This window comes from Cottoperca gobio, chromosome 20 (assembly GCF_900634415.1).
Source record: "Cottoperca gobio chromosome 20, fCotGob3.1, whole genome shotgun sequence".
Classification (NCBI taxonomy): Eukaryota; Metazoa; Chordata; class Actinopteri; order Perciformes; family Bovichtidae; genus Cottoperca; species Cottoperca gobio.
Genome location: NC_041374.1, coordinates 118,334 through 145,746, shown reverse-complemented (window position 1 = coordinate 145,746; position 27,413 = coordinate 118,334). Strand labels below are relative to the sequence as shown.

General features: G+C 44.9%; 1 protein-coding gene across 3 annotated transcripts; it reads left to right on the top strand.

The window, feature by feature from the left end:
• Positions 1-1,215: 1,215 nt before the first annotated feature.
• On the top strand, positions 1,216-25,741 carry epc1a (enhancer of polycomb homolog 1 (Drosophila) a). 3 transcript variants are annotated; one of them, XM_029457458.1, is made up of 15 exons: positions 1,216-1,500; positions 2,176-2,296; positions 11,230-11,389; positions 12,733-12,878; positions 13,296-13,502; positions 13,799-13,947; positions 15,312-15,465; positions 16,574-16,732; positions 16,881-16,970; positions 17,172-17,320; positions 18,671-19,092; positions 22,195-22,316; positions 22,691-22,832; positions 23,106-23,505; positions 24,206-25,741. In XM_029457458.1, the coding sequence occupies exons 3-15, from the start codon at positions 11,290-11,292 to the stop codon at positions 24,276-24,278; spliced, it is 2,313 nt and encodes a 770-aa protein (XP_029313318.1). In that variant the 5' UTR covers positions 1,216-1,500; positions 2,176-2,296; positions 11,230-11,289; the 3' UTR covers positions 24,279-25,741. The 3 variants fall into 3 exon arrangements, with proteins under 3 accessions (XP_029313318.1, XP_029313319.1, XP_029313317.1); XM_029457459.1 differs by lacking the exon at positions 24,206-25,741 and adding an exon at positions 3,148-5,051 and having other exon boundaries at positions 23,081-23,249; XM_029457457.1 differs by lacking the exons at positions 1,216-1,500; positions 2,176-2,296 and adding an exon at positions 4,316-5,051.
• The last annotated feature ends 1,672 nt before the right edge of the window (positions 25,742-27,413 follow it).

The following is a 27,413-nucleotide window of genomic DNA, read 5'->3' as shown; positions in this document are numbered from 1 at the left end:
AGCAATGCCTCCTCCACTCCCAGAGTCACCGGGCAGGCGTGCATGCAGCTTTAACAGCTAGTGGGAGGTGGTGGTGGTGGTGGTGGAGCATCAGAGAAAATGACTCCATATGCTTCCACTATGCAGCATTTTCTTTCATCTGTGGCTGATCATAAAAAATGTGGTGTGCAAATATCACAGCTTCAGAGGAAGCAGCCCTGCCCTGCGACAAGACTCATGTGAAGGGGCAGAGATTGGTGGGTGGGTGTGTGTGTGTGTGTGTGTGTGTGTGTGTGTGTGTGTGTGTGTGTGTGTGTGTGTGTGTGGGTGTGTGTGTGTGTGTGTGTGTGTGTGTGTGTGTGTGTGTGTGTGTGTGTGTGTGTGTGTGTGTGTGTGTGTGTGTGTGTGTGTGTGTGTGTGTGTGTGTGTGTGTGTGTGTGTGTGTGTGTGTGTGTGTGTGTGTGTGTGTGTGTGTGTGTGTGTGTGTGTGTGTGTGTGTGTGTGGTGGGGGGGGCTTCCCTGGAGACAGTTACATAACAAATACTGCAACCATGTTGGAAAAACAATGTAGCTGCTGCATTTCATCACTAATCTTGGTCTGATAGTGGATTGAACACTATTTTGTCATCAGTGGTATTTAAATGATGGATATATTTGTTTGTGAAACATTTGCTCTTACTTGAATGCATGATTTAAACAACTAACTGTAATAAAAATGACATTATTATTATCATCATCATTATTATTATTATTATCATTATTATTATCATTATCGTTATTATTATTGTTACTGACATTATTATTGTTATTAGTATTATTATTATTGACATTATTATTATTATTATTATTATTATTATTGACATTATTATATTGTTACTGACATTATTGTTATTATTATTATTGACATTATTATTGACATTATTATTATTGTTGTTGTTGCTGTTATTATTATTATTATTGACATTATTATTATTTTTACTGACATTATTGTTGTTATTATTATTATTGACATTATTATTGACATTATTAGTATTATTATTATTATTGACATTATTATTATTATTGACATTATTATTGACATTATTATTATTATTATTATTATTATTATTATTGTTGTTGTTGTTATTATTGTTATTATTAGTGGGTGGGCGGGGGGAACCAGTGAGCTCATCCTCCTCGAGCTCTCCACAGGTGATTGGTGGCATTCACCGTCCAATCACAATCCGCCTGCAAAGTGGCTCGGTGGTCAGTTTGGATGTGTGTTTTTTTGTCGAAGTAACCTTAGCGAACTATCCAAGTTTACCGTCAGCGACAGGACAACACTTTGTCTCCCGCGGCGTGTGTCTCCGGTGACCTCTCCCCGCGAGTTAAAGACACTTTCAAAGATTAAAACATTTACAAATCGTTTTTCCTCTGAGGCGTCCTGAAGGGAGCTAACAAGCGTTAGCATTGTGCTAGCATGACAACCCGAAGAAGAACTGCCATCATCATCATCCTCCCCTGTGGCTTTGCTAACAGCAGGTAAGTTGCAACTCTGGCTCAAGCTAGTTTCCCCCGTGGTGTCGTTGTCGGAATCCAAAGTGACATCTTTTTAATAGCGGATAAGTTAGTTGTGAGTTTAAATTAAACAGTTGGCAGGCTGTCAGCAAACTGTTAGCTGGCTGGTAAATGGCGCAGGGTCACAGTAAGTGGGCTAAGCTAACGCTAGCTAGCCTCGGTGTCGCTGTTTCTTGTGCAAACACAGCTGTGTCTGATCTATGGGCTCGAAGCGATTCACAAACCCGTTAAAGAACTGCGTTGTAATCGGCTTTGTAGCGGTGCATGGTTGTCGTCCACATTTACTAAAACGATTTGTGTCGTGTCCTCTTCTATGCCCCCCCTGCTCGTCCATATGTGGGTTTGCACTAATGTGATGTAGCAACACAACTTGTTCTACATTATTAAAGACCGTGTCCCACATTACATTCAGAGCAAATGTGAACGTGTGTGTGTCTCCCCAGTGATTCCACATATTTCAGTTTATTCTATTTAATGCCCAATAGAGAAGAAAATAAGTAACGTGACAATAATTGCTGAGACATTGTGCATATCTGTGGCTAATAAATCATATTAAGCATGCATTTTAAACAGATTAGACTCTGTTAATGATGTGTTTATATAATAAGTCTGTCTTTCTTGCTACTGTCTGTTTCGCAGGTCTCCGTCGTGGGCTGCAGCTGTGAGCTTATTGCTCCCAAATGGATGATGATTATCATGTCAGCCTCCCACATCTGTGTCACTCACTCATGCCCACAGGAATTCTCGCCCACCCCGACAGGTTATTTTCATTTCTTGTCTTTCTCACTCGGTTTTGAAATGACTATAACATTTGTATTGTATATCTTGTATTACTTATATCTCAGTATTGCGTATGCAGAAAATTGCAATTTGTACAATTCATCTGGTGTTGAGCATTTGTGTTGCAGTGTCAAACTTTACCCACTGTGTGCCGTAATGATGGGTGGCTGGACATAAGTGCTTGAGCCTATGCACAAAAGAGTGTGTGTGTGTGTGTGTGTGTGTGTGTGTGTGTGCATACAGTTAGTGATGAATGCAGAGATTATACGTTGAAACATCTATAGTGATGTTTGCTGTTGTTCTGCAAGGAGGAAGTTTGTCTTTGAGATTTTAGAGTTTACGTTTCTTAATGACTGCTGAATAATTGGGCTGTTTAATTAGCTTTACACTGTTGCATCCTAAGCAAGGAGCTGGTAACTGTGTGTGTGTGTGTGTGTGTGTGTGTGTGTGTGTACACCTCTGTTTCATATGCTTACCTTCTGCAATCCAGACTTTAGTGCCACGTTTAAATCAAACGTAAACATTCAACCAGAGGTTGCAAAATGCAGAAAATAACTTTTCAGCAGTTGCTCATTGATCATAATTCTTACTGTAACAGTTTAGGCACACACATATTGTCAACAAGACAATGAAATAACACAAATGTCTGTAATGTAAATGTAATGTCCATCACAAGACCTTTGGTTATAAACAGGGCTGTAGCTTGCTCTAGCTCAGGGCTCTAGTTCCGTATTGTCTGCTTGAGCACTTTGGGGATAAAGATTCTCCGTCCAGCTTATTGACACATTCGGGTGATGCATCGTAAATGAAATGTTTGAAGTGTATCCACAGATATCCCCGACTTCAAATCGACAATGTCATAAATCGTCAGTTGAGCTTGATCGTCCCGCGCTAAGCTAACTAGCATGCCACAGCTGATGGAGATGAGCTGCCAAAACCTTCTGCGTGAAACACAACTTCTGTTCAGCTCGTGTTGATTGTGGACATGAATATATTTGGGTAATAGTACTGAACGATGTCGCGAACGGAACATCCATTCAGCGGTTCAGGAAGGATCAGCTTTGGAGGTGTTGACCCTGTGATTGATGTGAAGTATCCAAGACTCGTTTGATTTTGAATTAACATCCAGATAATTGCAGTCATGTAGTGAACAAATGCCACATTGTCGAAAGCTGTCAGCGGAGAAAGGAAAGACGCGTCTCATCTAACCGGTGATCAAATGTAAATAACATCACAGTGCGTCATGTGCAGAAGGACCTGTCGAGATGCACAGTGTGCCCGTCATTGAAGCTCTTGGGCTACAGCAGGAGACTGTGCTGGTTTCCACCTGACAGCAACAAGAAGATGACGCAACACTTGTTGAGTCTTGACAAATTAAACAATGTTGCCTGTCTGACTGTATCTTGATTTCTGTAGCTTGACGAGGAGAGAACATGGATCTGTGCGTCATGACATCATATAAGGACCATTAGAAACAATAACACGCATGCTGTACTTGTTGTGTATGACCAGACATTGTGTATAGAGAGTGCTGGTCAGCTTCAGAGTTTTCCATCCGGCTGTATTTGTATCGTAGCTTTCCTAAAAGTAAACGTGTCATATGTTCAGTTTGCAGACGACTGCTCTCCAGTGCTGAGCGTCAATGAATAACTCAAATACATGATCATTATGTGGCTTTAATACATTGGTATTCATTGCATAGCATCTGAGTGAATCTTTTATATGTAAATACATATGGACAGCACCTCTGTGGAAATGATTTAGTTATATTAGATCATGTTTATATGTCCTGTGCATTAACAGAGAAGTCAAGCAGATGCACTTCTGTTGTAGTAACTGGGGAGTAGTAGTGTGGCAGTTTGTACCACAGGGTGGCGCTATTCGCAAAACAATTGACTTAACAGGCAGAACATGTCCTATTTTTGGTTACACATTAATTTAACACACGACAGAAGTTTGATATGTTATGTCCTTGCAGGGTTAAACAAAAATAAAGTTTCACACAGCCTGCAGGATTGTTTAACCCAGACATATAATGATTGTATTGCTGTGACAGACAGGTGTGTTTGTTAATTAATTGATTAACTTATTTTTTTAAAGAACAAATCTGATGTCGCACGTCAGCATCAGCCGGCGTGTTACAGGATGAGTTCACATCCCTTCATCAGCATCCAGCATCTTGCCCCCACCGTCCGTAACATCCTCCTCCTTCCCCCGTACCCCAAGGGTCTCGCGAGCGCGCACGCGTGCGAAACTGCGTGGGAATGGCTGTTTGTGTGATCGAGGGGGTTGGGCCGCTTGGAGCGAGCGGAGAGCTGCATGAGTTTGTAATGTCCGCCATGTTGGCCATGGCGTATTGAACCGGGGAGGAACAGCGGAGCCTACGAAAAAAGAGACCGACAGAGAGCGACCGAGACCCGGGCCTTCCCGGCTCTGTTCGCGCTGCTACGGACCCACGACTGCCCTCAATCGACCGGCTGACTCCCAGAGACCGTCACAGATTCATCCATGAGAACTCGAGGCGGACCTGCTGTTATTCCTAGCAGATCGAATACATTTATGCTCCATCTTTTAATATAAAAATGAGTAAATTGTCGTTTCGGGCACGGGCGCTGGATGCTAGTAAGCCTCTGCCCGTCTTCCGCTGCGAGGATCTGCCCGACCTGCACGAATATGCCTCAATCAACCGGGCAGTGCCGCAGATGCCGACCGGGATGGAAAAAGAGGAGGAATCGGTATGTTTGTTGTATTGCTGGCCGACTGGCGGTGGATCTGTTGGCGGTGTTTTCACATCGAGGGGCGCCACTGTGCTGCCTGCGCAAGCTTGTGCAAAATGGCCGCCATATCTGCTGTTTGGTGCCACACGACGGATCTCGATGAATACTGAATATTACGACCCGGTTGTACCACGGGTGTTACTATAAGGTTGCATAGGTTTGATATTTTATTCGCGAGCCGTGTTGTGTCCGGTTGTTTCACTTGGAATTGCACCCGAAAGCACAAAGAAGTCACGTGACTTGTATCTGTTCCACCATTTTGTTGACTTTCTCTTCGGTGAAGGCGAGCGGGGATAGGCCTTTTTGGACGTGGTGTACTTTCCGTGAACAAATGCCAGGGGGAGACACTGAGCCCCCAGCCCGGGTTGACAGCTAAGTGTTGCGTGTTGACAGCTCCAGCCCTGCCATGTGTGCTGCACACCGCCTGCACTGTGCACGAGGAGGCACATCCTCAGATTTAACCCTAACACACCTGCACAAGTGCACAGTCTCGTGCGAGCACCATGTGTTGCATGCTATGGCGATGATAGTGTTATGCTAGAGGGGATGCAGTCTGGGTGTTTTTATTAATGAACAGTGAGGAGGGCCACCTGATTGCAACAATAGATTAAGGTGTTATTAGTGCATTTATTCTGTGGCACACTTTAAAAGCTGCTTTGCAGATGCATTGATTGTCTCGCAGTCTGTTCTCTCTCATGCAGAGTGGTTGCACATTCAACTCACGTTTAAATATAGAAATGAGTTGCATTGTGCCTGTGGATAAATTATGCAAAGCCATGTTACTATAACCCATTGAACTTGGAGTAGAGCCCAGATACAGCTGTAACAGGGTCTCGGTACTGTAGCATATCTAACCCTCCACCCTTAACCTGAGCTGTCACCTTATCATCCGGAGAGCTTCTCTGTGCCGCCGAGATGCTTCAGCTCCGCAGACAAACACAAGGAATGCACATACAAGGGCTGCAAAGTCAGCAGAAACCCTGTCCGTCCCCCCCTCCTCCTCCTACGGGCTTTCCCCCACCTACTGTACACATGCACACAGCGGCGTTACATAACAGAGTGACGGAGAGATGAAGAGGACAGTTTTACTACAAGGCTCTGCGAGGCTTAGCTCCCTGACCCACATCCTGTCCGGCAACAATGTCTTGCTGGCTGCGTGACCGCACGCTCTCCTCACCGCACGCTCTCCTCACTATTATGTCTATTTAAGAAGTGAGCATGCAGAGACGTTGATGAAGTGCACTAATGGGAAGGAGCATCCTTTTGGTCTGTTCACAGGGAGCCCCCGTCAGGATGTACAGTTTGGTGATGGAAATAATACGCCGGCTGAATCACCAGCTGTGTGTCGGCCTCATCAGCCTTCATAGCGTCGATAATTAACCTCTAAAGCACAATCTGTGCGCCCCCAGTAGCTGCACTCGAGCTGGAGATATGTCTCCGCGTTCACTAATACTCTGCGTGCACAATGTCCTGAACTGTAAAGCACTTCACCTGCTGTGCTCCTCCGGCGTTCACCAGGCGCTGGGGTTTATGTTTTAAAGCTTTGTAGTTCGGTTTGTGGAAGCAGTGAAGCTGGCACATGCGTCGCCATGATGGAACGTCTACGAGCTGATGTGCGTCTCCTTCAGTTGTAGATGTTGTGAAACGTTGTTAGATGTGCAGGAACGTAGTCGTCTTGTCTGCCCGCTGGTTGCATCGCTGTGCTTTAGTGGGTTTTAGACGCGGTGTACGTCTTCCAGACCCGCTGGAGGCCACGCTGTTGTTGCTATGGCAACTTTTGTTGGATTCGTCCATTTCTTTCCTTGGGAACATTTAATGGAAGGAACGCTGTGAAGAATAGATCTTCATCCGTGTCTCTGTTATCTGCATCTGTGGCCCTGACGTCTCCGCGCTGCCGGAACACTTTGTGTAGAGCGAACAAGAGAAGTGGAGGTGTTGAGATGATCTGTTCTGTTTGAGGTTTCAGCGTCTGTGCTCACGGCACGTCCATTAACAGCCGGCGTTAACACTCAGCTCTGTGTGCGTGAACTCTTGCAGGGTTCCCGTGGATCCTTAAGAGGCTGAAAGTACGTTCGGCCTTCATTGGTGAGAAAATGTCTTAAAATCCATCTCTCACAGGCCAACATGGGACTTTATGAGTCGCTCTCTCCCCCCAAATAATTGGTTACACATTTTCTGGATCATTTACCAAATTCCTCACATGAACATCACGCAGAACAACACTGTGCTTTATGTTGTCGTTTATTTCTTTCGTCCCGAGTGACATTAAAAAGTCTTGCGTTGGGACCCGGCCTTACCTCTTCTCATGTGTTGTGTGTGAATGATAATGAAGTGTGGACAGAAACAAGCCTTCTGTAGGGACGCGTCAACTTTACATTTAGATTCAAACAGACGAGAGGTCCTACAATATCTCTGTGTACTCTTTCCCATTCTCACAGCCCTTCATCCCGTCTCACCCCGTTGCTCAACAAGGGAAACCCCCGGCTGTGAACCTTTTGGTTGTGAGGATCACAGCTGTGAAAGCTCAGGATGTCTTTATATCAGACGCAATCTGCTGAGCTGCATCCTCTGCAGAAGCGTGCAAAGGCCAATCTGGGCCAGGCTCAGGTTTAATTGGTTCGCTGCGCTCGCTCTCTTATGCAGGTTCCTTAACTCTCAGAGTTCATCAGCGTGTCAGACGGTGGGGTTCTCAGAGGGCGACTTCTGAGGACGTGTTTGACAAGTTACACGAGAACAAACTCTGCAGCGTGTTGGAGCAGGAGGTTCACACAAGGTCATGTTGTCTGACGCCTCCTTGATGAAGCGGCTGTGTGTCCTTGTGTTTGTCAGGTGGGATACAATATATCTGAGTGTTTGGAAGAAACATTTCTTACATTTACATCCTCTGGACGCTCTGGTTTCCTCCCAGTCGGGACGTTGGTGAATTGGGAGAAACCCTGTGTGTGTGATTGGTTCTCTGCACGTTTGCCTCACAAAGTTAATATTCTGATTTACACATTTCTATCTCTCCTCATTAGAAACGTAATGGACGGTGTTTCTGCATCAACACTTAACATGATGCATACATGGCATTACAATGTTGAATTTAAATGTTCTCTAATGCTCAAAGACCCGTAAACATAGATGTACAATAGCTTTAGCTTTGTGATCTTGGCTTGGAGCTGGCCGTTTGCTCCAAATGAAATTGATTTTGCTGTTTTCTCAGCCGTCAAATTGCTATAAAAGACAGAGCTGAGGGAGATGCTGTTACAACTCCACCTTTTGTTCAGAGCATTTAAAGTTGCTGAGATCTGGGCATGAAGACACACAGCCGGTGCCGTTTTAGACTCGGGGTTGTTAAATGTAGGATCGCAGGCAACTGTTGGCTAATTGTTGTGTATTTGTGGGCAGAGAACAAGACCGTCTGCACACACTGCAGCAATCTAACCCGAATACAACGTTTGTTTTATCCCAAACCTGTGATTTGCACGTGTGAACGAGCCACATTCTGTTGTTTTTAAAGTAACACGCCAGCTTATTTTGTTTGTGGTGTGTTTACATCCCAAAGTCCTTCAGAGCCACTAACAGGCAGGCAGTGGGTGATGGAGGTCGTCTGAATCCGACAGGTTGACTCCACAATGGTCTGGCTAACAATAAGCTGTTCTTTGTGCACTGGCTGTAGAGAAAGTGTGCAACGCACGGCTTGTTGATGAGCTTCCCAGAGGCAGATGGTTGAGCTCTGGAGGCATGCTGTGTCCTTTCATGCCGGCTCACAGCTCTGATGTGGTTCTCCTGTTACTCCACGCAGAGCTCCTCGTGGATTTGGATTTCACTTAAGGCCCTAACCACTTAAAACTCCCACGCCAAGTGTGGAAGTGTCTGCGACTGAATGGTTTTGGATAATGAAAATGAGCCAGACGTGGCTTCGTTGATGGTCATATTTGCCAGCCGTCGTTGAACACTGACCCATATCTCAAAATCCAGCCAAGAAACTCTGGCGGAAAACAAAGTGTGTAAAGTGAGTAGGAGCGCCGTTAAAATAAATGTTGGAGCGTCGGTTAGTTTGACCGGACATCTGTTGCATTATCCGCTGAGAGGAAGCCCGTAAATACATTTGTTATAAACTGCAATGTATCTGACGCAGACGTTATTAGTAGGTCACGTATATATTCTAGTCATTCAGTAATAATCCTGATTAATCCACCGTTTGTTTCTTTCTTCAGTTGTTTCCTGATGTTACATTGTAAAGGAGTCCGTGTTGAATCAGGCTCGACGACCGACGGGTAACTTGTTAAATAGTGGAGCGACATTATGATGCGTTCAAACTCTATTCAGTAACAGCGAGTATTGGGTCAACGGTAAATTACTGAATGTTTTCAAATGTAGTTTGACGAGAAACTTAAATAGTTGTTTTGAGTATGAAATGGATTTTAGAGAGGGAATTATGACTTGTTTAACTTCCTGTACGCAGCTTTATAATGCATAACTAAAAGCACTAATGCCAAGTTAGTGGGGAAAGTTAATCTGGAGCCTTGTAAACCAGCTGCTACAGCAAAACACTTGCTATCTGCAGTTATGACTCCTCAACCGTATGTTGTTGTGGCATTCTTCTAAGCAGCACAATGTTTTCGATGACTGTCTTATTGCATAATGTAAAAACGCTCTGCGCTGAGTTCAAGGGTCAAACGATGTGACTCATTTGCCAAGCTCCTTGTCTGTGCTCAGAGTTAAAGTACCACATTTGTTGTTGGAGAAACTCCGAATGTACAACAGCATCTGTGTAAACCTTTCGTTTCAGAATAACTTTCAGCAAACGAAAACAATGAGTCACTAGTGAGATGCGTGTTACCTGCGCAGGTCTCAAAATGACGTCTTTGCCACAGAGCACATGCTTTGAAGTGCATCTACGCGGAGTCTGTGTGTTTAAAGTGCATTCACACACTAATGCACTTGCTGATACTCGTATCTCAGGCATGTTCAACTCCCTTCTTCTACCGGTGACTCATTTCTCTTGAGATGCAGCGTTGAGATCTATAATGGTGTGTGTGTATGTGTGTATATATACACATATATATATATATATATATATATATATCTAATGCACTATGACAAATGGTATGTTCTGCCTGATTAGACGAGCCTTGATAAATAATTAGAGATGAGGTTGCAAAATAAGAGCTAAGAAATGCCTGAAAGAAACATTGGAAGATGTTCAGTAAAAGGATTTAGGAAGATGTGTGATTGTGGCGGCACGAACCTGTTTGGAAATGCTTTGTTTTTGGATCATTTCCAGCACATGTTGCACTCATTTTCATGTGCAGGCTATAACTCTCTTTACGTGCTTCAGGACTAACACTGAGATGTTAAGACACTGGAATTATACGGATGAACCAAGAGAAATTCTGGGCTTGTAAAATGTAAAAGCGATTAGGAAACACAACATTCTTGTCACTGATCAAAGAGAAATATTCCCACATGGCCGACTTCTTCTTTCACTTTGCTTTGTAAACAAGGCACACATGCACTCGTTGCCCTTTTCCACAGATACTCACCGCAACATTTAGCCGGGGCAGAGTGAGAGCGAGACGGCAGATAAACATCGGCAAATGTCATCTTGTTTTCCAATACGCTGAAGGCAACGAGGCACATTAGGATACATCGGTGCATCCCTCAGTTATTTTAGCTTCAACATGTTGCAGCTACAGTATTTGTGCATTGCTTCTGCAACACGTTGTGCTCATTAGGTATCCTGCAAGTGTAAGGACGTTTGGGAATGTAATCTCTCCTAATGTGAGATGTCGTGTAGTTGTGCGGTGGAATGACCTCAAGATCCTACAAACATCAATTAACCCTCAAGCCTCTGCTAAATCCTCGACGCTTGTTAATCTAGAATATGTGTTTGTGTTGTGCTTTAGTAGAGGCTTCAATTCAATATATCTGGAAACAAATGTATTAAAGTCTTGCTGAAAAAGCAGCTTTTTGTTGCGTTTACACACCCGTGTACTTCTGTGTTGTTCTGATACTCACTTTGCCATGCTAGTGCGAGCGTGCCTCTGGGAGAGAAAGAACAGTACACCACTAAATAAAAGCAGAGTCTGCAGCGCTCCTCAAGTTGCAGTCTCAGTAAACTGATGATTCCTCTCTTTCTCTCTTGCAGGAGCACCATCTCCAGCGGGCCATCTCCGCGCAGCAGGTGTACGGCGAGAAGCGGGACAACATGGTTATCCCCGTCCCCGAGGCAGAGCGCAACATCACGCACTACGAGTCCCTCTACCCCGGGGAGTTCAAGATGCCAAAGCAGCTTATTCACATACAGCGTGAGTAGCAGCCCGCTTGCAACAGGATGATCCCTTTAGCTGTGTTCGTGGTCTGTGAGCACGTGGGGGGGGGGGGGTGTTGCTGTTTGGAGCCACCGGCTGTGTCTTGATTTCACAGGGTTCATGCTGCTGATTGAGAGACTTGTGTATTTAAGTTCAGCCTCATTTGTGTCGGATCACATGCTTAAGAACAGCAATAGTTGTGGTGTGGACGTCCTGAGTGTGTGTGGACACTGAACATCACTCCCATGTGTGGATAATGATGCACGGCAGTGTTGCAGAGTCTGTCTGGACACGTTGTGTGTTACATTGTGATTGTTGTCGTCCCTGGAGGGTCGAGCAGCAAGAGGTGTGAGTTCAGAGCGTGTTGGAGCCGTCTCCATGTGTGACACAAATGAGGGGTCAGTATTGGTGGAGATTTGAAAGAGGAGAAGACGGCATGCTCCATCCTAAGTTGAATTTGGTACATTCACACAGGTGAAACGGTAGCTTTGCAACCAGAAACAAGCTTCTCTGCCATCACCAGTGGAGCTTGTCTCTGTGCTGTGTTTGCAGTCTGTGAGCAGGGATTGTTTCCTGGTTCCTACAGTGATTTATAGAAGCTCCCTCATGATGATGCTTCTAACAAACAAACCGGAAGTCACAATGAAGAAGTAGTTCTCGATTTAAAAAAAAAAAAGTCTGTTGCGTTTGTTTAGCTGTATCCTGCAGCCGACTGTGTTTGAACATGTGAACTGTGATCTAACAGATTAAATATCGGGCGCTGAGAGGCTGCATACCGGTCAGAATGCTTCAGGTTTTGACGGGTTTATGTGTTGATCAGAGTGACGCTCTGTCCACATGTGATCAGACTGACATGGCGTTGTCTGCCCAGACTCTGCAGGCCATGACTGGAGACTCTGGCCAGACTGACTCGGGTCAGAAAGCCTTATCCACAGGCAATATTAATGAGCTAGTATCTGGTTCCCAGCCTGGAGACTGGTGTTTGCCCCGCAGCGCTGCTTCATTGACTTGGTGAAGTCACATAAACAAACGCAGCTAAGTGCTTTGTTGTGATGAAATAGTGTGTTTTGTTCTTTAAACAAACCCGGGCGCTTGTGTTTACTGACTTTGCTGAAATGCACTGCTGATTACACAAATGACTCTGCATAATACTATCATGACATGGCATTTTGTGATAATTGTACATTTTCATTTGCAGAGTAATGAAATATGTTTAATGTCATAATGAGTCACAAGTTCATGCACAGTGCCGCCTGCTCAGGCAGTGTTAAAGAAGCAATGTTGTGTCTAGTTCCTAATGTGTCCGTCTCCTCAGTAACCTCGTCTTCTCCATCTCACAGCTTTCAGTTTGGATACAGAGCAGCCAGACTACGACCTAGATTCAGAGGATGAGACGTTTGTGAATAAGCTGAAGAAGAAAATGGAAATCACAGCCCTGCAGTTTGAAGAAATGATAGACCGACTGGAGAAAGGCAGTGGACAGCAGGTATTTATCATCTGAGGGAAGAGAATACATGTTTGCATGTTATAAATAAGCCTACTGAGTCGGTGCTTTCACAAGTGGAGAGGTGGGTCATTGCCTTAAATAGTAATGCAAAGCTACTGCATTTTCTACTCCAAGCGACCACATGGGGTTCTTATCATCTCTGACTAATAAGTAGTCTTCTTAAATCATACAACTGTCAAACTTAGAAGTATAAGTTTGTGACGTGTGCCTGAAGGCAGCAAGACTCCCACCAACAAGCTTTTGTTTTGTAGTGTTTGTGGCTGTTAAAGTGACTGCAGCTGGTTTAAAACACTCTAATGTGTCTTTATTACACATGCATCGCATGAGTTCCTGTTAGATTGTCACAGTTCTGTGGCTCTGAGCGTTGCACTGACTCTCTCCTACGTTGCCCCGCAGCTCGTCAGTCTCCAGGAGGCCAAACTGCTGCTGAAGGAGGACGATGAGCTGATCAAGGAGGTGTTCGACTACTGGAGCCGCAAGAGGAAAACCTGCACGGGTGGCTCCCTCATCCCCACCGTCAAGCAGGAGAAGAGGGATGGCTCCAGCACCAGCGACCCCTATGTGGCCTTCCGCCGACGGACGGAGAAGATGCAGACTAGGAAGGTAGGAATGAGAGGCAACAAGACAAATGGAGGAAGTTTTACCTGTTGCATGATAATAAAAATGTCCTTTTATCTTAAATGTTGTTTAGCCCATTGTGGGACAATTAGCCGTTGATCGCTGACGATCCTTGTGGCAGGGAGCAGATAAAAAGTCCTTTGTGCATTACTAATACTCTTCAGGTTACCTGCTGGTGTGGACATAGCACTAAATCCACTACATTGACGTCTGAAAGAGTTTCCGTACAGCTGAGAACACTTTGTGGCTTCATGTCTGAATTATCACTGTTCTGTTTTCAGAATCGAAAGAATGACGAGGCGTCGTATGAGAAGATGCTGAAGCTGCGCAGGGACCTGAGCCGAGCGGTCACCATCCTGGAGATGATCAAGAGGAGGGAAAAGAGCAAGAGGGAACTGCTGCACCTCACACTGGAGATTGTGGAGAAGAGGTAAGAAAGACCAGCGAGAGAGTTGGGCTGTTTGTCTGCACTGCATCAACTAGCTGATATTGGGAGGCCTTTTCACTGATGCATGAGTGTGATGGCACACGCTTCGCTTGTCTGATGAGATGACAGCTGTTCATTTCTTTAGATAATACCGCGTCGTGCAGCTCTGGTCTCGTTCTCTCCAGCAGGGAATAGTTTCTGGAAAAGCTTTAAAAGTGTTTCTCTCCTGAAAGCTGAGAAGGTGACAATCAGGTCTTTACTTCATGGTTTATATGGATAACCTTCATGTCAAGTTGAAATCCCAAGTAGAGTCCATGAGGGGATTTGTCTGCGAACATTGATAGTGTAAAGGAGTCAACCGCGTATTTTGTGTAAAGTCAGGCTCCGCTGCAGGTGTTAATTGGGGGCACAGTTCTGTGCACTGTTTTGCATGTTTTATAAATGTAGAGTTCTTCCTGTTTATTCAGTAGCGTGATGAGCTTATTGACTAGCTGCTGGAATCTCCTCCGTCTGTTAGATACACTCCACTATATGTTTTTATTATTTAGTCTTTTAATTCATTCTTTTCTTTCCCAAGCTCCCCTTTGAATTGTTCTTTGTTTCCTTTGTGATCCATCTTAACATGACATGCGAATGGGATGAATTTGCTCTGAAAGTAGCTGTCAGTGAGCTTAAATTGGAGCCTTCTCCTTGAAGTGCTTGTGATTTGTAGTGACATTTCAATTTCCTCTTGTTATCCCGACCTGGTTTCTGCCTGCACATCACTGCCAGTGTTCACTCCCAGACTGGACCACTCTAGTCTCAATAAATCGCTTCTCTGGCCGACTTCATGATATTATGCCGGCGTCGAGAGCGACCCAGGTGTACTGCATGGTGTGTAGTCTGACGGGTGTGTTTTGGCTGTTCCTCTGGTTCCTCTGTATGATGTCTGTCGTGGATAGTTATCGCTCACAAGGTGTCAGCATTGGTTCAGCTCTCCTATATAAGAGGCAAGATTGTCTTTGTCTGAGGAACACTACGGTAGTGTTCTCATTATTATTATTGTTTGTTGTGCAACAAAAATAATACTTAAGCAATTGTGTCTGTGCTTTATTGATTCCTCTGTTTCATACCACAATGTTGTGAGCGATAAATGTCCACGACATATCCACAGCTGTATAGTGTGGACAATCATGCAATCATGTTTCTCCTTATTCCTACTTTGCAGTTAATGTCAATGTAGATAAAGTTGAATCTGCGTAATTGGCCGTCATTTGATCTGTTTGTAAAGCATGTGTCCCTTTTTTAGGTATTCTATGTAGTTGTCTGTACTGATACTACTGGGACAAATGATCCCTAAACCCGTCCCTTTTCTCTGCTTCCTTCAGGAATGTAATGCCAGACTTTGGCAGTGAGGTGATGGCAGAGGCACTTGCACAGCGAGCTCTGGTGAAGCCTGTCTACACCATCCCCATCATCCCCCCGTCCAACAGTAACCAGTACAGACACCAGGACCACTTGGATATGAAGGACTACAAGAAAGTAAGAGCATCAGTATTCACAACACGCCTACTTCACAATGCAAGTTTGTGTGAATGTGTCATTTTAGAAAAGTGGAAACATATATATATAATAATGCACGTTCTGTAGCACCCTTCACACGTGCACTGCAACCCTGAAATTATCTCGACATCATCCAAAGAAGCTGAATGTGTGAACGAAAGTGTCCGAATCAGTTGAACTGGACATTAAAGGACTTTCACGTGCGATTGAGCTCACGTGTAATACAGCTGCTTATTGTGTGAAGAATTCATAGAGAGCTATCGGCATGTTGGTGCTTCTATTGAAGACACAAGCAGAAGAAAACAAACACCAGAGGGTGAATTAAATGTGTCTAACTTCTGTCTGAGAGCCGGATTCTCTGGACGTTGTTCATATTAAAAGGGCGTTTGGTGCAGTCTGGTAATCATTGAGGCAGCAGGGTACATATGTGCTGACTCTTTCAAACTCAAAACGTTTAATGTAAAGCTAAGTTGCCATATGCTTCGACAATGTAGCACTTCATTACACAGCAGTATTGTGAACCCTGTGTCACCTCATTATGACTTCATTAGCTCCAGTGTCCAACAACCCCCCCAGGAGGCAACCGTTTCCCCCTTTCTTCCTGCTTCCTTTTCCTCAACCAGCTGGTTGACTTTCCCCTTTTGTTTGCAGACCTCACTTTAGGTTTAACTCTTCTCCCTGTGACTCTAACCTTCACTTCTTCTGGTGATTTGAAACAACAGTTCTTCACTGGAGAGTCCCTGCCTCTCGCTTTGCTTTGTCCCCCACGTCTAAGGACTGAATAGGATCTGACTAATCCTAGTAGAGTTGGAGTCTGTTCAGACAGGGAGGGGTCGTCCCAATGGGGAAATTGGGGTGAACGGTGGCACGGGGTGGATTGAGGGGGGGGGGGGGGCAGCCATCTGGCTCCGCAGAGGCATCTGCCACATGCTGCCATCTGCATATCAATGCCTCTGTTACTCGCGGTTGTTTCTCCACACACCGCCAACACTAGACTGCCAACAACAGTATTGCATTGCATCTTGAAATGCATTTCTGATTACGCAGACTGTAGTATAAACATTTATCACGCTTCCCTTCCTCGCAGCCGGAGAAGACGGAGGCAGTACGAACCAAAAGGAAATACGAAAGGAAACCCAAGATCCCTCCTCTGTCAGCGCCTCCACATTCAGGGCCCTCGGTGTTTAATCCCAAGGACCTCAACCAGTACGACTTCCCCAGCTCGGACGAAGAACCCTTCTCGCAGGTAACGTGGTTTAATTTCAGGTGACGGTGATGTAGTTTCAGTTCAGTGATGAGGATAACCACGCATATTAACTGTTATCCAGCGACTCTTAAGATCACGTTAAGGTGGTTACAAGTCCTAAGATTTTAATTACGTTCCTATTTTATAGATCCATTCAGGTTCTTCAGAGGCAGAGGAGGAGAATGACCCAGATGGCTGCTTTGCGTTCAGGAGGAAGGCCGGCTGTCAGTACTACGCTGTGAGTGCCCTCCTGTGACTCCCATGTTTCTATTTATAGTGCCAACAACAGCAGGTTGGCCGGTCCTGCTGCCCTGGCTGTTAGTCTTCCACACTCAGCTGGACAAAACAATGCAATAACAAAGACTCGTTTCCAATATCTTTATTCGCTCTCAATTTTAATAAGTGGCGTCTTCTTACCCTCGCTTTCTCTTTCCCCCAGTCTCGTCCAGACCAGAGTGGCAACTGGCCCTGGGTAAGCCCGTCAGAGGGCGGGCTTGGCGACCCACGCTTCCGCTACTGTCTGACCTCGCTGAACATGCCACGGCGCTGCATAGGTTCGGCACGGCGCCGCGTGGGCAGAGGAGGCAGGTGAGTTCAGTCTGGCTGTTTGGTTTGATCAGGGATGCTTGGATTCTTCCAAAGGTACACAAAGAAAATGGAAGTGGATGGTTTCCAAGTCTTGGAAATTTGAATAAATCGATTGTTTTTTTTAAATATGCATCTTTTTAATCCACCATTTCTTCTTCTGCCATTTGTGATGTAAAGTGTGTTATGATCAGCATGTTGCCCATGAACTATGTATTCATTATACTCATGAATACCTACAAATTCAGTTAGGAAAGTGAAGTCTGAGTAAATGCACAATGTGTGTAGGAATGCTGCCAGTACCAACACTGAGCAGGGAAACTCAGCCAAGTGTTGGCCGTGGTTTCTGAGTTGTTTACCATACCCACTTATTGGCAGGGTCCCAGCGATCATTTGGCGGGCACATTCCATTATGAATATCAAGCTGGCTGGTAAAATGAAATGAAAGTCCCTTTTTGGGGATTCACCCGCCGCCACTGTGGCCTGTAGACAAATCAGAGAACGTAGCTTCTGCTGGGTTTTAACCGCAGCGTGTCCTGCAGCTTTTGTCTCGTATCTCCTGAGTAATTATACAGATGATTGAATAAAGCACACTGACTGGAGGAGTTGGCCACGATGTGTTCGAGGAGACCAACTGGGTTAGTCGGTATCTGTTTGACGGACCCACGTGAGATTAGCATGTTTCGTTTCTGTCTGCAATCGACTTTACCGCCTGCCACGAGGGAGACTGAAGGGCTATCTCTGAATTTAAATGTCTTGTACGCAGGCCTGTTGCAATACATCGTAATCGACCTCTGTCATGTTTGCTGACCTCGATATTGCCCGTTTGTTTACATAGCAATAATGATATAAAACAGTGACATTGTGCACATTTAGTCCATTTTATTTATTGTTTTGGTTGTGTGGTTAACTTGGCATTATATGCTCATCATTATATCAAAGGCATAAAATGGTATTATCTCAACTATTTCTGGGGCAATATATCGTCCAACGAAAGTAGTTATTGTGACGGCTACAGGCTTTGTTTGTTGAGGCACACCAGCAGTGAGTCTGTGCAATGTTGGTACGGCATCTAAAAATGTCCCCGCTTTGATTTAGTTAACAACATGGCCTTCGCTCTGATCCCAGCCTCAGGTGGAATTAAAAAGATGTTCAGAATAGCCGTGTCGTCTCTCTTTTCCGGGAGTTAAAGCATTACAGCAGTGTGTTTTGATGCAACCCCCTGCTGTGTTTGGTGCTCGCCCACTGGACATTTTAATGACCTGAATGATATGCAAGGCATCGCTCCTCTGACCTCAAGTGACTCGATTGTTTTTTAACGGTTTGCTGACGGGAATCTTTGTTTTGTTTCAGGATCTTGTTGGACAGAGCGCACACTGATCTAGACAGCATCTGTCAGAGCCTGGACTCTGACCCGGAGCCCGAACCACTCGCCTCACCACTTCCATGTTCTCCGCTCCGCAACTCCAACGCCAGTACCTCAGAAACCAATACCTCGCACCCAACCAGCTCCACCCACCTTCCCTCCTCTTCATCACCCCTGTCGCCATCATCGCCAACCCCGATGGACCTCAGCCAGATTCTTTTGAACATTAAATCTAGCCGCTGGAGGCACTTCAGACCACGGACGCTATCCCATCACCCCTTGGGTGGAGGAGACTTGTCTCGCAGAGGATTTAGGGATTTTAGCCGCACAGTGTCAGGACTTACCCGGACTCTGTTTGGAGGAGCCAACTCCCGGAACCGCACCGGCCCAGCCCCCACCCCCGTCAACGGTGAGTCGCGTGTTTGTGTTGCTCACTCTCGTCCTTTTCTTGTACTTCCCAAAATTGTACAGCTAAATATTTCCGTTTGCTCTGAACACAGAGTGGAGAAGTTAATTAGTTTAGTTGTAAAGTAAAGGTGTCTTGGCGTCACAAGGAGCAAATTTAATATAGTTTTTGATACGCTGACGTTTTACAAGGTTAGTGATTCTGGCAGCAATTTCTGTGAGTAAATTTAGCAACGCCTGACCGCCTTTGTGCACTCTGCTGTGATTAAAGGAGTTAAATTCAGTCTGAGCATCAGAAATACAGATTGTCTTCAGTTCCTTTTACAGCTGCTGTTATCAGATGTCGTCCGTCTTTCTTTAGGAATGTTGTCCAACATGCTTTGGGCCATTTTGTGTGACGTCTGTCTCATTTAATCAGTGTTTGATGATTTCAGATCGCTGTTAGTTGCTCTACAGTGTGAACTTGTGATTTATTTTATGTCATCAGTCTGACACTGGAGCCCGTCTCGTTTGCCATTTGCACCGTTTTCTGTGTTATCACCATTCATATAACTTATTATTTTAAATTGTGTATAAGATCACAAAATAGTTTTTCTAGCCTCTTAATTTCTCTCTTGTAGTCTACAAAATCTAAGGTCAGTATTCCTGTGTTTTTCCTTCTTGCTACGCTTCTCTGCAAAGCAACTGTCAATTAGCTCAATAGCAATGGGAATTTGTATCTCATTGTCCGTGTGCATGAAAACATTGCTCCATAGCGCTGCTAGTGGTCAAATACTTTTTTTAAAGGTATAACTAACAAAATCTCCAAACTTCTCATGGGACATATTGTCACAGCGGCCTTAAGTTAATGGCTTAATTAATAAATAACGACAGCTTTAGAGAATACAGATTGTTGCGAGCTCAGCCAGATGGTGTGGCAGGAAAGGCCGCCTGCTTTGACCATTAGAGGATATTCTCTGTAGGACTTCAGCTCTTCATCTCTCAGTACAGCAAACTAAAAAGATTTAGAGAATTGCCTTTGTGGTGTGCACTGGGAGGGTCTAATTGAAAAGATTCTCCATGCATAAAATGATGCGAGTCGCTGTTTTTATTGATTTTGTGCATGTGAATATAAAAGGATTAGAGAAATAAAGTTGAATTTAAAAGCCAGATTAGTGTTGTTTAGTCGAGGCTTACGGCTTCTCTGGTGTAACACTGTTTGATGAGGCACCTCAAAGGTAGATTACTGCGCTCCAGCCCTGGCTCCCACGCTGCTGGTGAATCGCAAGTTTCTGCTTCCAACCCTGTCTTCATATTCAAACGCATTAATTCCTGCTCCCATGGCTTGGGGGAGTCAATTAGAAATGGTCTTTTTATAAATGGATTCATGAGATGTGCTTGAGTGAGTCTGGGCTGGAGACTGTAGAAAGTAACTTGGTGAATATTTGAACCACAGGGATATGAGAAACCTGAAACTTCCTATTCTGTCAATACATTACAGGTCATTGAGCAGACGCTCTCATCCAGAGCGACTTACAGTGAACTAAGTACAGGGACAGTCTCTGGAGCAGCTCAGGGTTAAGTGCCTTGCTCAGGGGTACAATGGTGGCAGCCTGGTGTTGAACTCCCGACCTTCTAGTGTTTTGTTTGGAAGGCGTACCACTAGACCATCACCACCCATACCGGATGGATTTAATGTAGTCGGTAGAGATGTCCGGTGAACGAGCGTACACCGGTTAGATTCTTTGCATTATGACTTTAGCAGCCTGTGCCGACAGCGTCAAGAAGCTAAATCCAACTTGTATTAGTAAGAAGCAATATGACAAAAGATTAACATTTTATGTTTTGTTCATAAAACGGTTTAACGAATCGTGTCGGCCGCCGGCAACAAGAAGCAGATCTTAAGTTACTTAAGATGCACGGTGTGTGTGTGTGTGTGTGTGTGTGTGTGTGTGTGTGTGTGTGTGTGTGTGTGTGTGTGTGTGTTAGATTTCTCCAACTGTGGAATATGTGAAGATTTGTTTGTGAGGTATAGTTTTGTGGCTGCGGTGTAAAGAATGCCGTGTGTCTGAACAACTTCTGGAAACTTCTTTGTGTTTTTCATCTTTGTAATCGATGCCTGTTTTTGGAGAAATAATAGTTTCTGCCTTGAGGGTTATTCCTGTAATTAAAGTGGAATGAAGTTGAAAACATATGTTGTTTGCTGCACATCAGCCCCCACAGCTTGGCGGTATGAGTCGGCTTTACCTTCCTGTCTCATTTATTTTGGGTTTAATCTCACCGATGATGGAATTTGTTGTTTTTCTTCCTCCTGACTTGGTGGCGGCGTTATGAGGAGACTTCTCTGTTGTTTGTTTGGTCCTTGTTTGTGTTGTTAACAATAGTCAAAGGAAATGATTACTACTGAACATGTAGGTGTCCCAGTTCTTTCAGCAGTCTAATATTGTGTCATGTCTTCCTGGGACTCTTTAATAGCACAGAGACATTGTTCATGTTTGTAGTGAAGACTGTAAAACAGTACTTTTATTTAAATACCTTATTCTTAGAATTGTGTTTGTTTGTTTTTCACCTAGAAGTTGTTTTTGCTTTTGGTCCAATGTTCTGACTCCCGCCTGGTGCATTATGGTTGGAACCATTAAAATAATTGAGGTTTAATTCCCAGCTTTATACCATTTAGAATAATATTGTGCAGATGTACAAAAAGTGTGTTGCTTTTACAGAGCGTACGGGGTTTCTGAAAGAACATATGTTTGGTTTCGGTTTGACACAACACACACTGACACACTTCTGTAAACTGGACTCTACCAGACACTTTGTTGCGCCGTAGCGCTCCTTCTGTCTGAAAGCATTGCTTCTATACACACAGAAAATAGATCTTTGTCAGTGACTGCTATTTGAGATGACGGGCATCCTGTTGGAGGATGGATACTAACGCTTCTAACATTCGTCTGTCTTAAACATCTACCTTTTCTTTACTCCATTCATACAAATCTAAACGCCTCCCTGTTGTGTCAACCGGCTCCAAAGAAGTCCGTGCTGAACGCCAAGTAAACCAACTGAACCGCACACTCTTTACAATGTCCACCTTCTGGTTTTGACCGGTACATCGTCTCCTCACTGTCCACAGTGTTCACGGCAGAGCAGTACCAGCAGCACCAGGAGCAGCTGGCCCTCATGCAGAAACAGCAGCTGGAGCAGAGCCAACAGCAGCAACAAGCCAACGCTCCTGCAACAACCACCAACACACAGGTCAGTCAGCGTGGACACACACCTGAGAGCCGCTGCTACACCTGCGCTCGCTCACAGTAGATGCACATCAGCCGTTATGGGGGTGAACGTGTGTTGAAAACCTCGTCCTCGTGTCAGTCCGTGCACTTCTCTCGCATGCTTTATGCTCTAACTGCATCAGTCACTTCTCCCAATATGGAAATCATTTACAGTTGAAGGTCAGTTCTCCCATTCTTAGGAAATGGGACACATCCTCATTCCCACGAGCAGGATTAATGCCACCGGCTCACTTCCTGTCTGGCAGCAGAAGTGCTGACTCTGCAGTTTTCACACATTATGGCAGAGGGGTCCATTTTGGCACCGACCCACATGTTGTCTATCTGGTTTCGATCTAGGCTCTCGTGTCCAAGACGCTGGACCAGGCCAGCGCCCAGTTTGCTGCTTCGGCCCTCATCACCACGGACCAACTGCTGACCTTCAAGTCCAAAGAGGAGCTGGTGCTGGCAGGTGGAGTCAACGGGGTCTTGGCAGGTGCAGGTGAGTGTCTCTACTTCTGTCTCCTGGTGTACTATGAGGCCCTGAGGCGTCACCAAAGGATTAATAGAATGAGACTCATTACTTTGATGCTCGATCTATTATCAAAGAGTTGGTTTCTGATCAATGAGACTCGTATCATATATTCGATTGAGCACGGGCGCCTCATAAACTGGTATTTTGTCAAGTCTAGCAGAAGAACGCTGTTTCTGGAAACATCCACTCTGAGTTAATCTGGTTTTCATTTGCAGTTACGTGAGCTTTTCTCTGCTCCAGGTGTTTTCAAAGGCTTGCATCTGTCCGGCACCGCAGCCCTGCACCAGACCAACCAGTCGACCCACACTACCCCCTCCATGGCCCCGGCTTTCCTCCAGCCCTCCTCCAACTCGGCAACCCTTTCACCCGCCAACGCCGTCCCCACCTCCCTCACCTCCACCCCCAGCGCCCATGCGGCAGCAGCGCTGGGGATCCTGGGATGCAGCGCGGCCAACGCCACCACTCAGGTCCTCATCGGGAACAACATCTGTCTGAGCGTGCCGCCGGCCGGCAGCCTGGCCGGACGCCACATTCCCCGGACCCTCGGCAACGTGCCACCCTCTGCCTTAAAGCTGTCGGCCGCCACCAACCTGCAGATGCCCAAAGTCTCTGGAGCATCGTCCATGGACATGGGCTCAAGGTGAGCCTCCATCACTCCCGGGGGGGCATGGAAGTCATTAATCTATGCGAGGCCTTAATGGCTATAAAACTGTAAATCAATCTTTCAGAAGTCTATTAAAAGGCTTTCGACGACACGGGAAAGTGATGATGGATCGTTCAATCTCACAATAATTGGTAGCATCTAGATTCTTTAAATAAATGAACAAATCCCTCAAACGTCACCGTGACGCCCGTCCGGATAATGGGAACATTAGGCGTAACATTTAATTCCAAGTCTTTCATTGGTCGGGGTGGTGATAGCCTAGTGGTACTGGTGGTACGCCTTCCATACCAGAAGGTCGTGAGTTCAATACCAGCGCTGCCACCCTGAGCTGCTCCAGGGAGACCGTCCCTGTAGTGATGTAAAGATGTAAGGTCGCTGTAAGAAATGACAAAATAAGACTTATTTGTTTTTAATTACTTCATTCTGATGCAGAATAAACGCGTCATTAGTTAACAGCAGAACCACATCTGCAGAGATGCACACACACACACACACACACACACTCCATTAAAGAAACGAGAATATATTTAAACATGCAGAAGAACAGCGACATTAATGTTTGCGTCTGGAGATCTAAATATTACCAAATATAAATGGATGAATCTGAAATACAGCGTCGGACGTGTTGACGGTGTCAGGACATCAGCGTTAATCTGCACCTTCCTCTCTTCCACAGGGATAATCACGACGAAGACAAGCCAGCACTGAACAGTATAGCAGACAACACAGTGGCCATGGAGGTGACGTAGTAGCGGTGCAGTGAAGAGTCCACTCTTTAGGTGCTGTGCATCGTAGCATCGGGAATGCAAAGGGACAGCAGGACTCTGATGCAGACTGACACAATGACGGGCGGCTGCGTCCGCTCGCTGCAATTCTCATCTCTCATACTTTTTAAAAACCTTTTTTTTGTTTTTGTTTTTTTGTTACTGTTCAAAGTAAAAAGATCAACATCTGTAAATTATGAATATGGCAAAAATCAGTATCTGTACAGTAACTACATATTTGTAATACCCCCCTTGTATATATGACTTGAATACAGAACTGTCCATTTGTGATGTTTTGCACTTGGGAGTCAAAAAATAGTAAGCCAAGTAAAGGCGAGTGTGAGACGTGGGAGTTGTATAGAGAAGTTCTATCATCATGTGCATGGTGCGGAGCCTGCTGTTTTATCTATTTATTGTGCTGTGTTTACAGTTTCTTTGTTTTGCGTTTGTTTTTTATTTGTACACTGTACCTTCGTTGGTTCCTGTGCTGTAGTAAATGTTAGGTAGCTACGGACTCCTGGGTATTTTTGTAAATTGTGAACACAAAGCAGGTTCCCCCCCCCCACATTTATTTCGGGTCCCTGTGCTTCTCTCTGTGGATCATGTGAAAATCAAAAGGTGACATACATACGGAACGGAAGGATGAGGAGGAGGAGGAAGAGGAGGAGGAGGAGTGCTCCTCTCTTCCTGGGAGCTTCCATGAACGTCCCAAACACAAGTAACAAAACGGGGATGAAGTCTCTTCCCAGAAGCCACTGCTGCTTCTGATTAAAGCACTATTTTTTTGTTATGTTTTTGTTCATGGTTTTGATAAATATTAATGCTGCTTTTGTATTTTGTTTGTTTTTAAAGGGGTTGTTCTTCATTTTCACGCAACCTTTTTCTATTTGTTTTTATCCCTCAGACATTTCTTTTTGTAAAACAAAAATTCAGTTATTTTTGTATGTTTGTTTTTTTCTTGTGGTAAACTTGATTGTAAGCTTTTCGTTAATTGAAAGACTTCATTAATTTGTTACTTGTTCATGCATAGGTGATAAGGGAGGTGAATGGGCAGTAATCGCTGTACGTGTTTCATCATTCCAGTTTTTAATGACAAAAAATGCTAATGAGGGGGGGCGCAGGGGGAACGGCAGTTTTCTCCACTCGCTTCCCTTTTTCTTTATTTTCTTTGAAAAAATAATCTCCAGACGGCTGCGAGGCCAAAAAACCACAAGTATTGGGTGCCTTCCTTTGGGGAATTTTATGTACTCTCTTCTGTGAAGAGTTAGGCACAAAGGCAGCATTACTTAGTAGTGCTTCTCGTCTTTGTCACAATCTGAATGCCCAGTCCAATGGCAGGATATATCCTTGAGGTTTACTTGTCCCACCTGGAGGCTGAAAAGACTAAAAAAAATGTGACAGAACTCTCACTAAAATAAGACAATAAAGCCCAGGGCATTAAATGTGAATCCATCGGACTCTGTGTCATTTATATACGTGTGTGTGTGTGTGTGTGTGTGTGTGTGTGTGTGTGTGTGTACAGTACATCTCTGAGATTCCTCTTTCACTCTGACATGTTAGGAAATCTGCTGATTCACTTTCTTACTGAGAGTTGAAGAAGTGTCTCGCTGGAGCCAGCTGTTGGTTAGCTTAGCTTAGCTTAGCATAAAGACTGTTAGCAGGGGGAAGCTAATCAAACCTGTTTTTGTATGTATTTTTAAAAATGGATATAACTCTAATGGGACTTTTTTTTACACCAAAATAAGCAGTTTTCTGGGCTCACGCTCCACGCAGGTAACGCAGGGCGAGTTCACGACTTCACTTTTTATATCTGTTGCTTATTCAGTCTCTGAAACTCACCAGAGTTAAGTGTTAGAACGACCAACAAAGACGCTTTTCATGAGTTTGTCTGTCGAGTTTGAACAAAGTGTGTTCAGCGAAGTTAAATGACTGTTTCTGTCTCTGGAGTCTGGTGGCTCGGAGGAGCTTTTGTACGTTAATAAATAATAATTGTCCAAATCACTGTTGATTTTATTGATTGTATATACATTTCGATATGTGGTGGATTGCATCACTACCCCCTCACTGTCTGCAGTGACCTTTAGAGGTGGAGCTGTTCGTCTCCCACACTTTAGTTTCTGCTTCAGTGTGTCAGGAAGAATAAAACGACAGACACTAATCCCTGCAGCAGCTCCATGTGTACAGATCACTTTCCCATCAGGGGCCAAATTACTCCAAGTTTTCCAATTGAGCCGTGCTGACGCGCTGCCAGCACATCATTTATGTTGGAAAAGAGAAATCAGTCAGCAGTGAGACAACTGGACCTTCAAACTATCTGCAGGGGGGGGGGGATCATTACTGTAGGGAGAGATTTAGCTGTGGACCTGAAATAAAGTTATTTTTCTCATCAACGTTTCTGGGTGTTAACAGAAGCTTTGTGGAAATAAATCACGGATGTCCTCCGGGGAAGAGAGCTGCAACTGTAGCTCATATCTGGGTGTGTTTCCATTACGCTCACTCCACTTGTCTGCGTGCAAACAGTCTGCATCTTTCTCTTTCTCTCCGCTACATGTGAGGGTTAATGTCCTCTCGCAGACCAGAAGGCGAGTAACTTATCTTCAAACGTGCATGTTTACTCCAAAATAAAAGTATTTTTCCTCTGCAGTCATGATGTATTCATGATGCATTCATGATGCATTCATGATGTATTCATGACAAGTGGGGAGATCTGATGGCGCGACAGGCGTGGCAGTGCCAGAAACACGCTGCAGCTGTTGGCCACCACTGGATCAGATGTCGGGGTCAGAGCAGCGATTGGCCCGGCAGAGGGCCAGGCCTGTTAACACGGCTCACACTTTGTGTCTCTCTGCGGTGTCAGACAACAGGTGTGAGGCCGGCGCTGACTAACACCATGATTCTGTGAAAGTTGACTCCTCTTTCCAAGTATTCAAGAACAGGAAATGACATGCACTGAATACGTCAGAACGAGAGGAGCGTTGAACAGCCGAGCATGTGAAATTAGATTTCTGTGTACAGCCGCTGCAGTGGTCCTGCTTCTCTCTGCTTCTCTCTGCTTCTCTCTGCTTCTCTCTGCTTCTCTCTGCAGAGGAAATGAGTCACGCAGTCTGCGGACAGAGAGGT

Bases quoted from the DNA above. Each gene is read 5' to 3' on its own strand.
- epc1a (XM_029457457.1), top strand. From the start codon at position 4,899: ATGAGTAAATTGTCGTTTCGGGCACGGGCGCTGGATGCTAGTAAGCCT. The intron at 13,948-15,311 runs GTAAGAAAGACC...TGCTTCCTTCAG, and splicing joins CTGGAGATTGTGGAGAAGAG to GAATGTAATGCCAGACTTTG. The intron at 22,833-23,105 runs GTGAGTGTCTCT...TCTCTGCTCCAG, and splicing joins CGGGGTCTTGGCAGGTGCAG to GTGTTTTCAAAGGCTTGCAT.